This window comes from Rissa tridactyla, chromosome 1 (genome assembly GCF_028500815.1).
Source record: "Rissa tridactyla isolate bRisTri1 chromosome 1, bRisTri1.patW.cur.20221130, whole genome shotgun sequence".
Taxonomy (NCBI): Eukaryota; Metazoa; Chordata; class Aves; order Charadriiformes; family Laridae; genus Rissa; species Rissa tridactyla.
In genome coordinates, this window is record NC_071466.1 from 121,500,694 (window position 1) to 121,520,147 (window position 19,454).

At 40.5% G+C, this 19,454-nt stretch overlaps 1 protein-coding gene across 5 annotated transcripts in view; it reads left to right on the forward strand.

The window, feature by feature from the left end:
- The window catches only part of BTLA (B and T lymphocyte associated), a 27,649-nt gene extending 10,350 nt beyond the window's left edge, over positions 1 to 17,299 (forward strand). For 3 of the 5 annotated variants that reach the window (XM_054217343.1, XM_054217365.1, XM_054217357.1), the window contains exons 4-8: positions 11,817 to 12,125; positions 13,214 to 13,249; positions 13,929 to 14,066; positions 14,978 to 15,024; positions 15,587 to 17,298. In XM_054217343.1, the coding sequence (XP_054073318.1) occupies positions 11,817 to 12,125; positions 13,214 to 13,249; positions 13,929 to 14,066; positions 14,978 to 15,024; positions 15,587 to 15,928 (872 nt within the window). In that variant the 3' untranslated portion in view covers positions 15,929 to 17,298. Of the gene's footprint in view, positions 1 to 11,816; positions 12,126 to 13,213; positions 13,250 to 13,928; positions 14,067 to 14,977; positions 15,025 to 15,586 lie in introns of all 5 variants that reach the window. The other 2 variants (XR_008468846.1, XM_054217375.1) reach the window with 2 other exon arrangements.
- Positions 17,300 to 19,454: the final 2,155 nt, after the last annotated feature.

Here is a 19,454-nt window from a genome sequence, read left to right on the forward strand (position 1 = left end):
AATTATTTAGCTTAACTCCATCTAATTTTCATCCTGCTTTCAAATTTGAACATCTACAGTTTTTAAACAGAGAGGTTCTCCTAATTTGGACTGATGTGAGAACTGAACTCTGCCCAGTATACTCCTGATATTTTTACCAGAGTTTATTTTGTTTCAAATTGTTCCCTGCTCATATAATACAGGAGACAAGTTTTAGTATTGAAAGAAAGGCAGTCATACGGAAAGGATAATAGCTACTGTAATGGATGTGCTCAGTTGCTGTTGATACACCTTCAGATATATCAACTGATAAATTGATCAAAATAACATTTGTTATAAGGCACTGCTAAAATTACACAAACAAATTGAATCGGCTATGTGAAGCCTAGTTGATATGCATGACTAACTCTGTAAATCTACAGCATCTTTCAACACTCCTTGTTTTTATGAATAAAACACATTATTAATACTAGTAGGAAGGGTTAAACAAGCATTCAGACCATCTGCCTGGGAAGGGAAACCCAAATATTTAGCTTAAAAGACATGAATTACCAGGTCAGTTAGATGCAACTATTTCTTAATCAGGGTGTGATCTGAGCTCAGGGAGGCTACTGAACTGCTTTACATTTGATTTTCAAATGAATAAACCAACATACTTCTGAAGGGTGTATATCTAGACCTTATAACCTCCTTCGTAGCCTAAATGGAAGTATCTTCTTGTAAGCGTGAACTACTGTTTCTGTTCACTTCATTGAGTCTCCCTGTGTTATTAGTCCCTCACAGAATCATCTCTCTGCGTTGTCCTGTACAGTTCATTAATACGCAGGCGAACCCACCATACTCATCTGCCAGGTTCCTAGACACTGTTTTTAAAACAGAATGTGATTTCTGTATGCTGCTTATAGCATGTATCTTGTTTACACAAAATTCATTTTACTAGGTTTTATTTTTTTGATCTACATCAAAACTCCTCGAGCTCCCTGGAGAACAATACTATCTCCTTCTATACACCTTGATTACTACCAATAGCAGATTCATGTTTATAGAAGCATTACAGAGAGAAAGGTTTTGCAAGTCAGTCTCTACAGCACCATGATGTAAATGTGTTTTTAATGTATTTACGTTTTTGCCGTAAGTTTTCCAAGCTTGTTTGCTTTATATTTGGGTTTGAAGTAAGCTGAAAATTGAAGCCAACTTATTTAAGCTTTGTATGTTACAAATCTATCCACAGTTTCCTTACTCCTAACACAGCTGACCACTCAGATTTCATACACAAAGTCAATAACCAGCAAATCTTTTCTACATTAGGGAAGGAGAATTAAGCTTGTTTCTGCTAAGTCACAACCAGAAGGACCTTCTCCCCCCTCAACCCAGTAATTTCAGTCCTGTTACACCTTGTCTTCTTTCTAACACCAAAGAGCAGGTTGTTCCCACCCAGTCTCACAAAGAGTGGTTGTTGCTGTCTGGACAGGATACACAAAGTAAAGCATTTCATCGCAAAGAAAAGAAAACCCAGCAAATGTTCCCTTGCTCCAAGAAGCCCCAGCCAGTACCTAATTACACACACATGTGCCCACTGATGGTGGACACAGTTCTCTGCTCAAATAACACCTTCCTCTTAGACCTTCTTGTGGGATACCCCGCACAGTGCTAACGCTCAGCTAACCAGAAATGTTCCATTTTCAAGTTTCAGTCATCCAAATATAAAGGCGTGTTTCCTGCACTTACACAGCTTTCATCAAAGAATAGTTAAAAAATGATGCAATTCTCCATCAGCTACCTCAGCAAGCAGGTCAGCTTTAGAAATACTACCATTGCCAGAAAAAAAAAACAAAAAAAAAACCCAGAAAAATAAGAAACCCAGGAAATCCTTCATTGTACACCAAGTAAACAGAAAAAGTACATTACTGTATCTTTAAGATGACATGGGAAAAATTAAATGAAAAAGACTAAAATTAAGTTTCTATTACCAAAATGACATGCTTTGAAAAATCCGAATTGTGATATAAATATGTAAAATGACTAAAATAAAATTTTACATCTTTCCTTGAAAAGACTTCTCTGAAGCTGGGAGAATTCTGAAAAAGGCCTATCCAGGTAGCACTTCATATGTCTTCTGAAGTGCTTCTCTTTCTAAATACACCTTACCTAAATCTCAGAAGGCAGCATATTTTTCCATGTGTTCTCCTCACAGTCCGTTTCCTTTTTTGTTGTTAAAATTAACAAAGTCGTGAAGATCTCAGTGTTAAACATGATACCCCAACAAATCAATATACTTTCTGGTGTAGTTTTTGTGCTATGACCCTAATCAGAAACTTTCTGGAGCATTGGACCCAAGTTAAAACCATTACTAATGCTTCCCTGTGTTCACAGACTGACCCAAACATAGGATTCAAAACTGTGAGGAGAGGGGGAAAAACAAAGTAAAGATAAATCCTTTTGAAAACAAATGTCTCAGAATTTTCAATCAGTAAGCCCTAGTTTACTGGAGTTGTTCTGAGTTCTTACATGACCAGGTGTGAATGATACCATTGATAATTCAAAGATTAGAAGGCTGAATTTTTAGCTCTTATTTTTCTACTACTGGGTTGAATTAGGTAAATGGAAAACCATCTCCATTAAACCTCTTATGTTTACTTAATGAGTCATGTCATGACTATGTTTTCTAGAACATAAGAATGAGAAAAAAAATAAAATTGCTTTTCATAAAAGAAAGTAGTGTCATAGCTATTTCCCTATTTACTGTGAGGGTGGCAAGGCACTGGAACAGGTTGCCCAGGGAAGTTGTGGATGCCCCATCCGTGGAAGTGTTCAAGGCCAGGCTGGATGGGGCTTTGAGCAGCCTGGTCTAGTGGGAGGTGTCCCTGCCCATGGCAGGGGGTTGGAACTAGGTGATCTTTAAGGTCCCTTCCAACCCAAACCATTCTGTGATTCTATTGTACAAGTTATGTAACACATGCTTTCATTTGAAATCCTTATTCTGGCAGTACAGTGTACGGAAGATTTTCCTTACCTGTGCAAATTGATGCAATAGAGCCTGGCTCACCACAGCCTCTTCAGGAACACACTCAAGTGATCTAAAAGGAAATGTGGTTTTGGTCAATCTGAATCTTACCAAGGAGTGTATGTTTGAAGCTGATATATAAAGATTCCATATGTTATAGATTCTTTTACCCTCTAGAAAGCTGCACATTCAGATATTCATCATGACCACCCTTATATGTGACATTAAAAACTTAAGACTCAGTATAAGACTTTGTAACTGGTTTCAGGTCTCAGCTCATAACAGCATTAAAGAAAGGGTAATTAAATTTATTTCAGAAAGCACTTGCACTGGTAGAATATAGTTGCCAGACAGTGTCTTTGCCATTGACTGCTCATAAGCCACAGGAGACAGCAGATAGAGAAAAGTTAAGATACACTGTCACAGGAAAAGCATGTCAAGCCATGTAAGTGCTTATTCATTAATTGAAGTTTATTTCATGTTTGTCTTTCTAATGGCAACCGATGAACAGAAAGGGTTCTCTCTCATTATCAGGTGTGTTGGGTTTTCCCCCCCCCCCCCCCCGTTTAAAATGAAGACATCCCTCATTCTCTAGGATGTTATGGTTTATATTTTTATTTAATCCCAAATCTTCACTGACACCTATTCCTGCCAAATGGCCTTTACAGGAAATCTGCGATAGATATATTAAAATTTTGCTTTAAATATTTTATCCTATATAAAAAGTGTCCCAAATATTTTTGTTTTTAAAAGGATTTTCTCCACAGGTTTTTGCCCACTTAAAGTTTCTTGCCAAATGAGGTGTGATTTGGGAAAGAGGAAAGGTTAACTAGAGATTTCAAGGCATGTTTATTATGAATTCCCACACTTAATTACTAGAGAAAAAAAAAAAGGCTGGATTATAGGAAAAGGCTTTCTCTAGCCCACATATTTAGTTATTGAAGTACAAAATAATTCAAACTAAGAATTTCCCAAGCCTGAGAATAATGTTTAACTCTTATTCATCTTTTCTGATGATACTGTTCTAGAAGGTCCACAAATTGATGACTAATAACATTTACCAAGGACTAGGTTTCTTCCTAACAAACAGTTGAAAATCCAAAACCCAAGTCATTCAGCCATCAGTCATTAACAAGTCACAGAAACATACAAAAGCAACTGTGATTATTTTTCATGCTCCAAGCAATGTCTTGTAACAATTAAAAAAAATAAATTAAACATAGCCTAAAGTCCAATTGCTTTAAGCCTCTGAAAAGAACGCCCTTTTGGAGGCACTGAGAACAGTCTACAAATTCTCATACACACTGGAAGGCAAGCAGTAGCTTGTATAGCTCCTGGTTAGGAAGTTTAAAAGATTGCTCTGTTTCACTAAAAAGGAAAAAAAAAAAAAAATCAATGAATAAAATTGTGGTGTTTACCTAGCACCCACAAGCTTCTTCCAAGGGAATCCACAAATGTTAACTCAGAGAATCAAATTAATTTTCAGTAAGCTAAATTTCTACTACTAAGTCTATAGCTACACTAGAAAAAAAAACCCAACCAAACAAAAAAACCCAACACTATAAACTAGAGGAAATGGAAAACTAAATGAAACCAAATAGCCTCAACCCCCCCACTTATTTTAAGGGAAAAGAGGAAGAGGATTTATATGCTAGGGTTAATTAACAGCAGGCTGCCTAACAATTTCACCTGCATCAGCAGCTAGAAATGGAGGCTAAGAGCCAACAGGTGTGTGTAGACCGGTGTCATGCAAACTTTATCTGAAAGCACTTCTGAGGGTCAGTGGGGCAGAAGAGCTCTACTGCTTAGAAATCACGGACAGGCGGTGACATTAGTGGGCTGGGTAGCAAGTGCAGTACCAGTTTTCCCACGTGCAGTTCCCAAAGCTCAGTGGCATATTTCATAGGTAACCCTTTGGAGAAAGTAAGGGTGTTGGAGTCAGGCCCGCTTGATGGCAGGAAATGTTGCTCTGGAAACAATTTAGCCAGGCCCGATTATATAGGAATTATACTAGTATAAGTGAATGATCACCACCAGAAGATGAAGGAGCAAAACTGTGGCACACGTTGGCATAGGGCCTTGGGAAAAAAGCAGAAACAGTATTGCAGCTCACCAGGCTGAGAGACGTACAAGCACGTTTTATTTGAACTCTCTTAAAAATATACTATATGAGCAAAAGTGATAGAAGTAATGTTAATGCCAGTGGAACTGTTTTTTTTAAAAAACAAATTGTAATTGAGTGTTAGCAGTGGAATAGCTCCTTATGACTTAATTGGTAGCAGTGCAGGAAGTTGTATGGAGGGAAGTTTCTTGCTGTGATATCAGTGCAAACATATAACACTTGAACTGCTTATACCTTTCACCTACAGAGCAAGGGCTGCACAAAAACTGCTCTTGAAGTGTATCCAGACCTCAGTAAGGCTTCTGCTTAGGAGATGTCTATATTCCCACTCAGGATGTGGCTGGATGATAATTCAAAACTTTCTGTGCACCCGGTGTCACCTCTGTTCCTCCCTCCGGGAGGTTCTGCCACTGAGTGTTTCTCTAGGTTACACTGACCAGTGCAAGATAATAATTTCTTTAGAGCAGTATTTAACATTGATAAGATGTTTTCCTTTCCATCTGCCTACACAACTAATGTGCATCTGAATTCACGAGGATTAGTAACCCTGTCCCAAGTGAATGCTGTTGGATGTGCAAAGTTTGCTCAATGCCGATCAGGTGATTCTTCTGAAAGTGATAGTGGGCAGTGGTGTATACTTTGTTGTAAAAGCACCAGATGATTCAAAATCAAGGAAAATATGGCATCCCTGCACTGGAAAAAGATGAGAATGAAAGAGGGACAACAATTCCTGCCCCTCTCCCTGCTTAATAATGATGCTGAATGAGACAGTGTCACTGAAATCTATTTTAAAACTTTGAGAGAAAGTGGACTTTTTGGACCTTCTAGAAAAGTTTTGGGTTTTGTTTTGGGGTTTTTGTTGTTGTTGTTATTTTGGTTTTGGTTTTGTTTTTTTTCTAAAAGAGAATTTTGAAAAAGATAAAACTATATGATAAAACAATTAGATGAAGGACGTCAGAAAATATCTGTTCTGCAGGGACCTGCATATCCTTCTGGAAATACCTGTTACATAGGATTATATTAGAAAGAAGGCTGCTATCAGGAAAAAAATCTGAGCTTTATAGATACATCCTGAAGTGTTATCTTCAGCATTATCGTTTGGCAATCATTGCTCAAATAATTGAAACCGCTACATTCTAATTTGAGCTTTTAGTTTCCCTTTTCAGACTACTGATAACCATGTGCTGCTACTGTGGTATGACCATAGAGATATGACCTACTTGCCTGAAACCAAATCATGCTTTCTTTTAATTGGAGACGGAAGAGACTAAGTGAAAGATAAGTGATCCCACTTCATAACTAAAATACATCTTTCAGAATGATTCCATTCTGAATCCCTTTCAGGGACTGGAAAAGGGCCTGGATGACTGGCCAGGTCATGTTGACCTAACACCTAAATTCTACCTTGTGAACATGGCCAGACTCTACATGTTAGAGCTGTTTCTTTTGCAATATATTTGCCATGTCATATACATTGCAATAAAAAAAAATATACAATGTATATTTAATATCATAATACTACATTTAATTATTTTATTCACATTAAATATTATAGAATGATAAATGTTATATTAAATATATTGCTATTCTACCATATCCGGATGGATGGTCCCTGGGAGAATATCTCTTCCTGTACACCATATATTTATTTATAATCAGGAGCTACTATTGAGGCAATGCTGTGGCAGAAAGTGGATCATGACTGTATCTCGTGTATCGGTGGAGACCCCCTAAGAAATGCCATACTGCCCAAGATCACTGCTCTTTCTCTGTCAGCAGCAAGAAGAAAAGCTGTTCAGGGAGAGCACGTGAGCATGGCCACTTTCTGTGTCCGTTGCCCTCCTGGCCCTGCAGCAATGGAACAGTTGCACTGGGGACGCCAGCATGTACATCTTTCCCAAGTCCTTTCAGTATCCATTTATGGACCCGATGTCCATGAACTTGTCTACATGACTACATACACCGACAGGTTAGAAGGTAAATTCAGGTACACTATCCTGACAGACGTCAGTGTAGGGTAGTCCTCAGGGCTGCCAGTGATTCGAACTCCAAGCTTCCGCAGAAACCAGTTCCAGTATACTGGTTTCAGTTAGGAAGCTTTTCAAACTATGTAATCAACCTTCCTTACTTCTCTTTTAGCCCGTTATTTCTCCCCATACCTCACAGAAACACGAAAAAACAGATTATTTCATTCTTCTTTTATGTCTTTACATGGGTTTTTTATGTCCTTTCCTCTCATTGCTTTTCTTTAAGTGAAACAACCCCAAGAGTTTCGAGCTTTCCTTTATGGCCTTATCATGTTCATCATATTTTCTGTCTTCTTTACAACTTGGAGAGACTGCAACCATTGCCCCCCTTCATTCCCGAAAAGCAGTGCAAAACACTGGACAAGACCTAGGTACACTTACCAGTCCGTAGCAGAACATGAAGATTATCACGTGTCTCCTGTATATCTTCGTGAACTGAGCTTGCCTTTTTACAAATCATTTCTCTAATTTATCTGGTAAATCTAATTTACTGCTGGAAATCTATTGATAGCTTTCTCTCTCCCCTAACTATTGAATTAATATTTTCTTAGTTTTACAATCAAGGTACTTACACTTGATGTGTTTTCCTAAGTGCATCTTATTCTCTGGCATGATTTTTCCAATGTTGCTCAGTTCTTTTATGTCCCTCCTTTATGTCCCTCTTTATGTCCCAACCTGACGTTCTGTATCTTTTTGGAGGCTTCCTTCTTGTCTCTGTGAAAGGCTTGCTCATGATTTAGCCAGGACAGTCTTTTACTGCACTGCTATAGTGTAGATGCTTAGTGCTTGTACTCGATCATTTATTGGATGGACTACCAGCTCTGTTTACGTCCTTTTTCTTTGTATTTACATGAGTTCTTACCTCCAAGGTCTTCAAACTCCCTAAAGCTTTCTTTGCCAACCCAAACTATTTTTATTCTGCTGCTCTCCTTCCTTCTCTTCTTAGGGATATTGAATGAATTTAGGCTTTTAATTCCTCTTGGGTTTCATCCAGACTTTTTTCATTAGTAAAAAGACTTTTTTTGTTCCCAGAGCTATTGTTCTCCTGGTTCATTTTCTCATCTCCATCCAAATTATCTGAATTTCCTCTATTTGCCCCTTCCGAAGGACCAATTTTAAAGTCCTTGTCCAAGTTTCTTACCTGTGTGCTTTTGCCACTCTACTCACCCCACTTCAATCCTTATTTAAAGCCATCCTGACTAATGTAAAATTGGTGTACAAGAATGATTTCAGATTTGGACCCCTCAAAGCAGAAACTTACCAGGATGCCAAGTCCTGTGAGCAGATGTGTTTCTCTATGGCACATGGCAGAGACCACAATTTCTTTGCAGCAGCTGCAAATAACAGCCTTACAGTGAATAGCCTCTTCCTCAACTTCATAGAATCATAGAATCATAGAATTGCCTAGGTTGGAAGGGACCTTTCAGATCATCTAGTCCAACCATCAAACCAACTCTGACAAAAACCATCCCTAAACTCTATCTCTAAGTGCTATGTCTACCCGTCTTTTAAAAACCTCCAGGATGGTGACTCACCCACTTTCCTGGGCAGCCTGTTCCAATGCTTAATAACCCTTTCAGTGTAAAAATTTTTCCTAATATACAATCTAAACCTACCCTGGTGCAACTTGAGGCCATTTCCTCTTGTCCTATTGCCTGTTACTTGGGAGAAGAGACCAACCCCCACCTCACCACAACCTCCTTCCAGGGAGTTGTAGAGAGCGATAAGGTCTTTCCTGAACCTCCCTTTCTCCAGGCTAAACAATCCCAGCTCCCTCAGCTGCTTCTCATAAGACTTATTTTCCAGACCCTTCACCAGCTTCGTTGCCCTTCTCTGGACCCGCTCCAGCACCTCAATGGTGCTGGACCTCCAGCACCACAATCTTTTTTGTGGTGAAGGGCCCAAAACTGAACACAGTACACGAGGTGGGGCCTCACCAGTGCTGAGCACAGGAGGACGATCACATCCCTGGTCCTACTCACCACACTGTTCCTGATACAGGCCAGGATGCTGTTGACTGCCTTGGCCACCTGGGCACACTGCTGGCTCATATTCAGCCGGCTGTCAACCAACACCCCCAGGTCCTTTTCTGCCAGGCAGCTCTCCAGCCACTCTTCCCCAAGCCCCTAGCACTACATGGGGTTGTTGTGACGCAAGTGCAGGACCCAGCACTTGGCCTTGTTGAACCTCATACCACTGGCCTCGGATCATCAATCCAGCCCGTTCAGATCCCTCCACAAAGCCTTTCTAGCCTCAAGCAGATCAACACTCCCATCTAACTTGGTGTCATCTGCAAACTTACTGAGGGTGCACTCAATCCCCTCGTTCAGATCATTGATAAAGATATTAAACAGAACTGTCCCCAGTACCAAGCCCCGGGGAAGACCACTCATGACCAGCTGTCAACTGGATTTAACTCCATTCACCACCACTCTCTGGGCCCAGCCCTCCAGCCGTTTTTTAGCCCAGCATAGAGTACTCCTGTCCAAACCATGGGCAGCCAGTTTCTCCAGGAGGATGCTGTGGGATGCTGTATCAAAGGCCTTACTAAACTCCAGGTAAACAACGTCCACAGCCCTTCCCTCATCCACCAAACGGGTCACTTTGTCACAGAAGGAGATCAGGTTTGTCAAGCAGGACCTGCTTTTCGTAAACCCAGGCCGACTGGGCCTGATCGCCTGGTTGTCCTTCATGTGCCGCATAGTGGCACTCGGGATGATCTGTTCTGTGACCTTCCCAGGCACTGAGGTCAGACTGACTGGCCTGTAGTTCTCCCGATCATCCTTCTGGCCCTTCTTGTGGATGGGCGTCACATTTGCTAGCCTCCAGTCAGCTGGGACCTCCCTGTTTTGCCAGGACTGCTGGTAAATGAAGGAAAGTGGCTCGGTGAACACTGCTGCCAGCTCCCTCAGTACCCTCGGGTGGATCCCATCCCATTGTGTACATCCAGGTGTTGGAGCAGGTCCCTCACCATCTCCCTGTGGATTACAGGGGCTTCATTCTGCTCCCTGCCCCTGTCTACTAGCTCAGGGCTCTGGGTACTCAGGGAACAACCGACTCTACTACTAAAGAAATAGGCAAAGAAGCCATTAAGTACCTCACCTTCTCCTCATCCTTTGTTACTATGTTACCACCTGCACCCCATAGAGGATGGAGATTCTCCCGAGTCCTCCTTTTGTTACTAATGTATTTACAGAAACTTTTTTTATTGTTCTTAACATACAAAGCCAGGTTAAGTTCTATTTGGGCTTTGGCCTTCCTAATTTTCTCCCTACATAGCCTTACAACATCTTTGTAGCCTTCCTGAGAGGCCTGCCCATTTTGCCAATGGCTATAAACTCTCGTTTTTTCCTTTCCCTTCAAGCAAGATAAGGCACATTTGATAGGGCAAAATGAGAACAATATTAAAGATTTAGATTTAGATGGGTGCCACCTAATTTTTAGACACCCATTCCCAAAGTCACCTTAAAGAGAGTAAACCGAAAAATCAACAGCAGCAAAATGTTATCTATCTCTGCTATATTGAGGGCAACGAACACACTTATGCTCAAACCTCAATATTACTGAGTGCTCTACAATTTATTTATGGTGTGGAGTAGTCTGAGATTTGTAGAGAAAAGGCTTGCAAACTAGAGGACATAAATGAAAACCCTTAATCTGGCCATCCCAAGCTCTTGTATATACTATCCAGGTTTTCACAAGGATTGCTATATCACATGCATAAGAAATCCTGGCTGACGGTGGAGGGGAGGCATTTGGTGTTGCAGTTACTGGCTGCCCGGGGACCCAGAGGCTCCAATCCTTGAGAGAGCACTGGCTGCTGACCCACAGACCCCTCTGCTCCCCACCCTGCTTTTTCCTCCCCTACACATTTCTCCTCCCTACAAAACTTGCCTTCAACATACTTCATTTTTTTCACTCCCCTCTATCAACCAGAAGATAGAGACATATTTAAGATTTCTTTCTCTGGACTTGCAAGCAATCACTCTCTTCAGTGCACAAGCACTGTACCATAAGACAAGGTAGGGAATTAGGGAGCAGATGGGTACCACATAGTTTTTGTTACTTTGACTTAGTCAGAAAAATAAAGCACTACGAGAAACATGAATCTTTTATAAAAGGTCAGGACATTCAATACCAAGACTCAGAGTTATGGAGACGTATCATAGCTTGAACACCGACTTTAACAAAACATAAAAAAAATTAAAAAATAAGGATAAGGATTATTTGCATTAAATAGAATTCTTTTCAATATTACAATTATTAAAAACTCTACCAAAGAAAAGCCTTTACTTCTGTGTTAACAAGAATTGTGAAGTAAACAATAATCTGAAGTAAATGTAAAAGTAACAGGAAAGGTCTGTGAAAAGGACAACACAGCAAAATGCGCTATGCGTATTTTAAGTGCATATTTCTTTCTACACTATTAAATTTCTAACATGACTGAGATACAGAAAAAAGGGGAAAATTCATATCACAGGGAGAAAGTGCATTTTAACTAAAAATGAAAGAAAAAATAGCCTTGATGTTATCTGCTATCCCTGTCCCATATAGAGATCACATCTGCTGCGAGTAGACAAAGGAAGTCTTGAGCAATGAGAGGGAAAAGAAGCCGTGATTAGTGTTATGGGGAGTATATATCAGACTTTACCATGATTTTTGTTATGTTTTCCTTCTCTTCCAGGATTTAATGCCACCAATTGTCTAGTTGAAATTCAAGTTAACAGACACTCCCAGTACAAAATTAATGTCGGGAACTCTTTGATTATACGTTGTCCAGTTCGTTACTGCAAGAAAAAGCCAGTCATGCAGTGGTGCAAGGTGGAGGTGGATACATGTGTGCCGCTGAAGGAGGGCAAAGCACAATGGGAGTCCAACATGTTTACTTTGGAGGTTTTCTCAGCTCATCAGAACGACAGTGGATGTTATCGTTGTCAAGCAATAGAGGACAATCTTTCCACTGTGAGCCATGGAATAGAGGTTATTGTTGAAGGTGAGGCCTCTATATTATGAAAGTACCCTTTTAAACAGAAGGATGCCATGTACAGAAAAGCTCATGCATGCTGGATGATGGCTTCTCCCAACATGTTTGACTGGTAGCACAATTGTGCTGGCACCTACCACCTTCTTCATGCTTCTATCCTGCCTCTTGGTAGGACAGAAACAAAAGGAAAGAACAAAATAAATAAATAACAGGAGGATCTGGAAGAGGAAAACAAAGCTGCCAACACCAAACAGCCATTAGTGGACCATTTGATAATTAAAAAACATTTATTGGAACAAAAAAAGATTGTTCGAGGACAGCCTGGTTATACATCACATGGACTAGACAGGTTGCAAATGGTCATGTAATAGCAGTTGATGAGGCCACATAACAGTAAAGAGGACGAAGCAATTCAAGCATCTTGTTGAGAATGATCTCTCTTGCAACAAACAGAGAGAAAGTATAATTTTGTACCCCAAGATGTTCAAGAGCAAGAAAGGTTACATTAGCTTGAAATGATCTTAAGGGTGAGTGAGGCCTTCAAATGGACTTAGGCAGTTGACATGCCAAAGTCTAGATTACGACGAGCTACGTCTGCGCTCCTCAATGTTGCTCTGCAGCTAGAAAGTGAGCTGTGTGGCCGTAGTGTTCTACTGACTCCAGGCAGCTGAGTTGGTAAGGTTGTTCTGTTGTCAGTTCCTCTCCTGGTAAGTAAATGAACTTCAAAACCTTGCTTATTGCCACACGAAATGCTGCAACAGAAGGAGCAACATCCAAATTTATGTCTGTACTAGCAGACATGGTATATGCCCAGCTCATGATGCAAGTTTCCTTTGAAATATGTTCTGCTGATCTACTTACTTGAATGCCAAAGAGGTCTGAAAGATAGAATTACTCTGCTGGCAGTGGGAGACCAGCACGTCATTCCCCCTCCCCCCAAAACACTCTACCATTTGCTTGTTGCATTTGGTTCCCTCTTCCACCAGCAGGTTGAAGGGGGGCCTTCTCAAGACTTCAGTATGCAGGGTAGAGAACACAACAGCAGTACAAAATGTCAGGTTGCTCTTTCATTTCCCTGTTTTGCTTTTCTCTTTCAGAAAAGTCTGCGAACGTTATCACAATTTCACCAGAAAGTAAGTTCTGATTCTTATTTCCTCTTTAAGAGAAAGGAACTAATCAGTATTGCTATGAATCTCTGGTTAGAGTGTTTTGTGCAGTCAAGGCAAATTTAAACTCATTGCTAAACAACAATTGCTTCCTTCCCACCTGAACAAGATACACTCTCTCAAGGGTCACAGTTTTCAAGGCTGGAACTGCCCAGCATTCAGCATAAAAGGGACAAAGCTGATCAAGTTACCTCCTGGTGGTACACGCTATGCTTCTGACACGCTCTTTAATTGCCCAGTGGTATATGGCTTATACTTACAAAAGTGTTAGGAATCATGCTATACCATCACTTTAACACAGCCTGAAGTACGGGTTTTACTCACAGTTGGTTATTATTCACAATTACAGTTGCAGAAATGTATTGGAAGTTCAGGGCAGTGCTCTAATTCCGACCCTTTTTTTGCCTCTGCCAGCCTTCTGTCATGCATCATGCATCAATTACTCTTTCCTGTGCACTTTGCCTTCCAGTATCTTCATACTTTGTAGAATGCCCATGGAGATAAGGTTATCTCATGACATGCTGTACCAACGTTACAGAATGTTTAAGTACATCAAGAAGCCAGTTGCGTCAGAAACACCTAATGCTAAAAAAAAAAAAGCCAGTCAAATATTTCTCCATGCTGATATATGCTAATGCAATTTTAGATACCACTAGCATCTCAGAAGAGCCCAAAGAATCTGGAAAATACAAGATATTGCACATTATTTATGCTTCAGCATCCGTGGGTCTATGTTGTCCATTCATCGTCGTATGCATGTTTTGGTGTCTAAGGAGGGACCATGGTAAGTAGCTTTACCATCTAACCGTTGCCTAGTATGCATTTTTACTCCATTGCTTTTCACAGCTTCACAAAAGTTGCATTCAAAGCTCTGTGAAAATCCCGTAGTAATTACCACAATTTACTGCCGAGACGTACTTGTCGAGTGTGCCAGTTAGGATAACGGATCTTTAAGATTTTCATTTGCCCCGTGTATTGTTCCCTTTCAGAGAGAGAAGAATGGAAGTAAAGTAAGAACAAATAAAAGCTTCAGACTTTATAACAGTTGGAAATTTCCTCCTGTTTTGCAAATAATCAATTTAGAAATAAATAGGAGTTTTAGCCATGCAAATGCAGTCAAACTCTATCCAGTTACATTTTCTATTCCTAGTTTGCCCTCCATATTATCAAATAATTACAGTATTAATCACTCCTCCTTTACAGGAACTCTAACATAGCTGCCATGCCCTAAATGAAGCATGGAACCATATCTTAATTTAAGCGATCTCACATTTGCCTATTATAATCCCATGGATTTTTGTTTTTAAATTTTAGGAAAATTAAATTATTTCATCTTCCAATAAAAGTTAACATGTTTGCTCATAGGATGGCTTTGGGATTTTCCGTGCCTTTTTCTCCCCACCCATTTCACTGAACACAAAGAAAACTGGCCACAAACATACTAGGATTTTTTCTGCTCCTGCTCAGAGGAGCTCCATGGAACACAGAAACTTATTCTATAAATATATCATTCTGTGTTCGTTATCTTTTGTCAGAATAATTATTCCCAAATCCAGTTTGCGAATAGCTTTTTATTCTTTGAGGTCCGCTCAACAAGGCAAGGACTCCTATAGTAATTAATACTACCTCCATAAGCAGAAAGGCGCCTTCTCAATGCTGATTTATTGAAACATCTTTCTTTTTTCTTTTACCCAGCAGATCAAAAGAGAACTCCATTAACCCAAGAGAGACAAGAGAGCCTGGTATGTTTAAATTTTTCCATCACCAAAACCTGACCACATCCTGCATAGCCACGTACCGAGAACAAAACTGTGTATTAGAAAACATATTAATAGAGGAATTTGCAGATTTTGGAGAAGGAAAAAGATTTATTTGGAAAATAGTTAGACAAAGAGGATAAGAAGCAAGAGATCAGGAAAAGGGGCAATGAGGGAAAGGTAGTCTGGGGTTTGGAGGTGAAAAAAAGAAAGATTTCATAAACTGAGAAGGGAAAGCCTTGAATGAGTGGCACAGAAGAGCTCTCAAAATAATAAATCAGTTTTGCCTTAAGTCGGTATCTTACAACAAAAGACATGAGGGTTTGGAAAGGAAAATGGAGAAAGACAGGAGATACAAGAAAGACAGGAGACACAAGAATGATTTCTGACTTTATTTCAAAGATCAATAGGAAATCCGGTGACCAGGTGAATCCAATTCACCTGTGCTCATAAGCAGTTTTAAGGGGATAAAGCAACTGGAACAAAATCTTGCACACCTCTTATTTAGCAGGAGCACGGGAGCTGTACCCTGTTCTCTTTTCTGCAGGTCAGAAGTCCAGCAGCTGCTCCATCCCACGCTGCTGGGACAACTCAAGCTTCAGAAGAAAGCTCTTCACTTTACTATTGCTCCATGGCTAGCCCACTGCAGGTCTTGCATGACAACGCAATTTATGACAATGATGTCCCTCCCTGGAACCCTCAGAGGACAGCACCTCATGCACCTCGCAATGATCCTGTTATTCCTTCCACCCCAGTTTTGCTTGAAAGCCCAGATGTCCTCACATATGCTGCACTAAATCATTCAGCTTCTGCGGAAAGATGCCAGAGAAGGGAACTAACTGTGGAAAATGAATTTACAGAATATGCCTCCATTAATGTAAATAAATAAATAAATGTGGCAAGGACTTGTCCAGGCAACCATTTTGCATGCAGTCCCAGTTCTAGCTTCCTTCCAGGATGTTGTCCCTCTCTCTTCTGGGAAAACTTCCCTTTTGTCAAGAAGAACCTGCGGATGCTCCCGTGTAATGACAGAATTCAAAACACAGCCTGTGCCGATGGGTGGGTATTTGCACTGTGTGTTTGTCTCTTAAGTGGGGGAATAAAAACAAACAGTCAGCTTTCTTATTTTTCCTTTTTACAGGATTCTGCTTCTAGTCTGACTTTGATTTCATTACGGTTTGAATATAGACAAAGAGGAGAAGGGGAAGTTTTTCCTAGGATAGAAACATTTAAAATGAATCTGTGAGGAATTTGAGTCAGGTTAATTTCTCCCAAGTAAAAGCTAAGAATGTTTGTGGGAGAATTTTTCTCTAAGCTTCTAAGAACATCCTTCCAAGGATTTAGTTTGTCATTCCAGTTTACTTGATCTCCTTTCAAAGTTCTTTGAGCACCATGAATGTCTAAAGCTATTATTAACCAAAATCAAGTGAATACTTGTGTGTGTGTATGTTTGTTTTTTGTGGAAGACAAGGAAGGAGGAGATGGTTGTTTTCCTTTTACAAAGAATTCTCACAAATAACATGTGAGCAAATATTGAAATATAGCACACGCTGTTTTTCTAAGTTAGCTAAATTATTGCGTAATGCTTTTGTCCATGATGAATCAGTGGAAGTAACAAATGAACAGCAATGACTGATCCCGGTCAAAATAAAAAATATTTGTTCACAAATAACTGTGTATAACTATCACTCTAAGCTTTCCTCCCAACACTGGCACAAAAAAAGTGATTATGCTTCATGCTGAGGTTTACAGGAAAGAAGATAAAAAGGAAGTAAAGACCAAGGTGCCATTTGAAGTTTGAAAAGAATGCTCACACCCTTCTTCTGCACCTCTTATTCAACTCTAGCTTGGATACCATGCATCTGCTTTTGCAAAATAATGCTCTTCAAAATTAGTCTTAGCGATATTTGCACCAGAGCTTTACAGCAGCACGCAGAGAGTCTTTAACTTGGCTAAAAAATTGCACCACAGTTGAAAAGGAAGGATGTACTAGGTCTTAGCTTAGGCTGCACGTAACACACCGGATGATTTGCACTCAAGTTAATGGAAGAAAGCGACGCTCTTCTATCTTCATATTTCATCTTGGTATCATTCCAGCTAACACCAAAGCTGTTAAGAACATATGCATTCGTCCTGCTATTTTGGTAAGCTAGGTGGTTTATTACGTTTATGTGTGCTCTGCCACTCCTCAACCTTTGAACTCAGTCACAGTATCTGTGTGGATAAAAATCCATGGTAATTGTTTCTGCACCAAGTTGTTGGTTCAGGCCATTAGATATGTTGATATTTGGATTTCTTTTTAAATATATAAATTATCAATCCAGTAAATCATTGATAATCCTCATTAAAAAAAGTAGTAGAAAACTGTCTTCTAGAAAAATTCAGTTTGGTCTTTTTGTTTTAGTGAGCCAGTCTTTGTATGACTAAAGACTAATGGTTTTAGGTGAAGGACTGGGAAACTTGGATTAAGTTAGGTATGAATAGGTCCAGAAATAAACCCTTAATTGCATTTATTGCTCAACTGATGAAGGTACAGTTATTTTCATAGACTACAAGTAGCTTTCAGAATAAGTAAAAAAAATGTTTCTCTGAAATAGATTCTACCTCAATTCTACCTCTTAAACTGAAAAACAAGGACAGCCATTCAATGGAGAGCCTAAATGGATTTGAACAAAAGGCATGAAACTTCTCTTTTGGCTTTCCACGACCTGGATACAGGCCTTGCAGGCAGAAGGGAAAGAATAAAAAGGCCATCCTTCCAGAGAACAAGTACACAGGAAACCATATGGTTCTCGAAGATGCTTTGCAATACTCTGCCCGTACCATAGAACATACAGGAAAGAGTCCAAAGACCCTCAGGAAGGAGAGGAGGGATGCTGGGGTCAGGCAGGTTACCTGTTTGAGCTTCCAACCAGCTCTGCACTGCATTCATCTGGGCATGTACAACTTTCCCTCTGTCACCTCAGTGAGCTGAAAGCACCGGCAGGTCTGTTCAGGACAGCCCCAGAATGACGACTGGCAACTGGGACTTAGGACTAGACCAAACACATGTGGAAGTATTGTACCATCAAGAGATGCAAAGGTTAGCGAAATCTTAAGGTGGTTTGCTTCACCTGTATGGCAAGGCTGAACCTTGGCTTAACGAGATCCCCAGAGAGCCCAGTTTGATTTGGAAGATGAGATTTTTGTAGATAAACAGGAAGTACCTCACCACCTTACCGTCAAACATGCTAGTGTAGAAAAGCGAAGCACAGGAGCCTGCAGTAGGTTCATTTTTTTCTTTAAGCAAACAAATTGAAAGACTGTGCCTTTTGAAGCAGGGAAACAAAAGGTGCTCACTGAAACCATCTGCCTTTTAAGGTGCAGATAATCCATTCAGATGAAGTACAGCATTGCTCAGTTTTTACAGCCTTTTGAAGGAAAAGAAAAAAGTTATTTCTACCATCAATTGGCTGTAAAACTGGCTAGTGAACAGAAGGACTGCACTGTGTCACTTAAGGTGCTACATGTCCACCTCAATCATCTAGTGCACCTCTCAATAACATCATGTCACATTTGAGACACCGCACCCAACGACAGTTGTGTTTAGGCTCCGTGGATGGTCTCCAGACTTCAGAGTATCATCCTACCGGAGGGGCAGGACAGCAGTGGGAGCAGAGCAGTCTCATGATTCACCATACGTGCTCAGTGCGTGACCGAAAGGAGCCAGTACTGGGTTAAACCTTGCAGTGAAACCACACAATCACAGCAGTGCGCTGAAGGCAACAGATAGGCCCATTCTGTGGGAGATGTACAGCACCTGTGCAGCCTCCCTAAGACATGGTCCAAGGGCCAACTGCATTACATATTTTCCTACATCTTGTCTTTCTTTTGCTATTTTTGCACCAAACATGCTGTACAGGTATAGTCACACAGGAAGCCCAAAGAACAGAAACAAAGCTGTACAGCTCTCAGTTACGCCCACAAACCCACATGGAAGGAAAAGAGTGAAGTCTGTGGAGCTGAAGGTCTGTTAATGCCAGCAAGGCACGTTATTGCTCTTCATTGCAATCTCTTCTTGCAAAGGAGGGACGTGTAACTGGTTACTCCCTCCCAAGCAACCCACACAGCACACAAGCCTCTTACAAGATTAGATGGGATGAGTGCACTCTTAGACAGTAGAACACATCAACCATCCTAGTTTCACTTTATCCACGTACTCCTCCCCCGCCCCCCCCAATTGTGCTTCCTTATAAAGACATAAAAAAAATTAGAATAGCGTGAGGCTTATTCATTTGCCAACTCCTGGGCCCCAAATGTCTATCAGATGGGGGACTGCTTCTGGGAAAACCGCAAACTTTCACAGTGCTAGATCAAGCAACAGCTTGCTGAGCCTTGCTTCTCTACCTACCTGTTTTGCAATACTTTCCCCCATG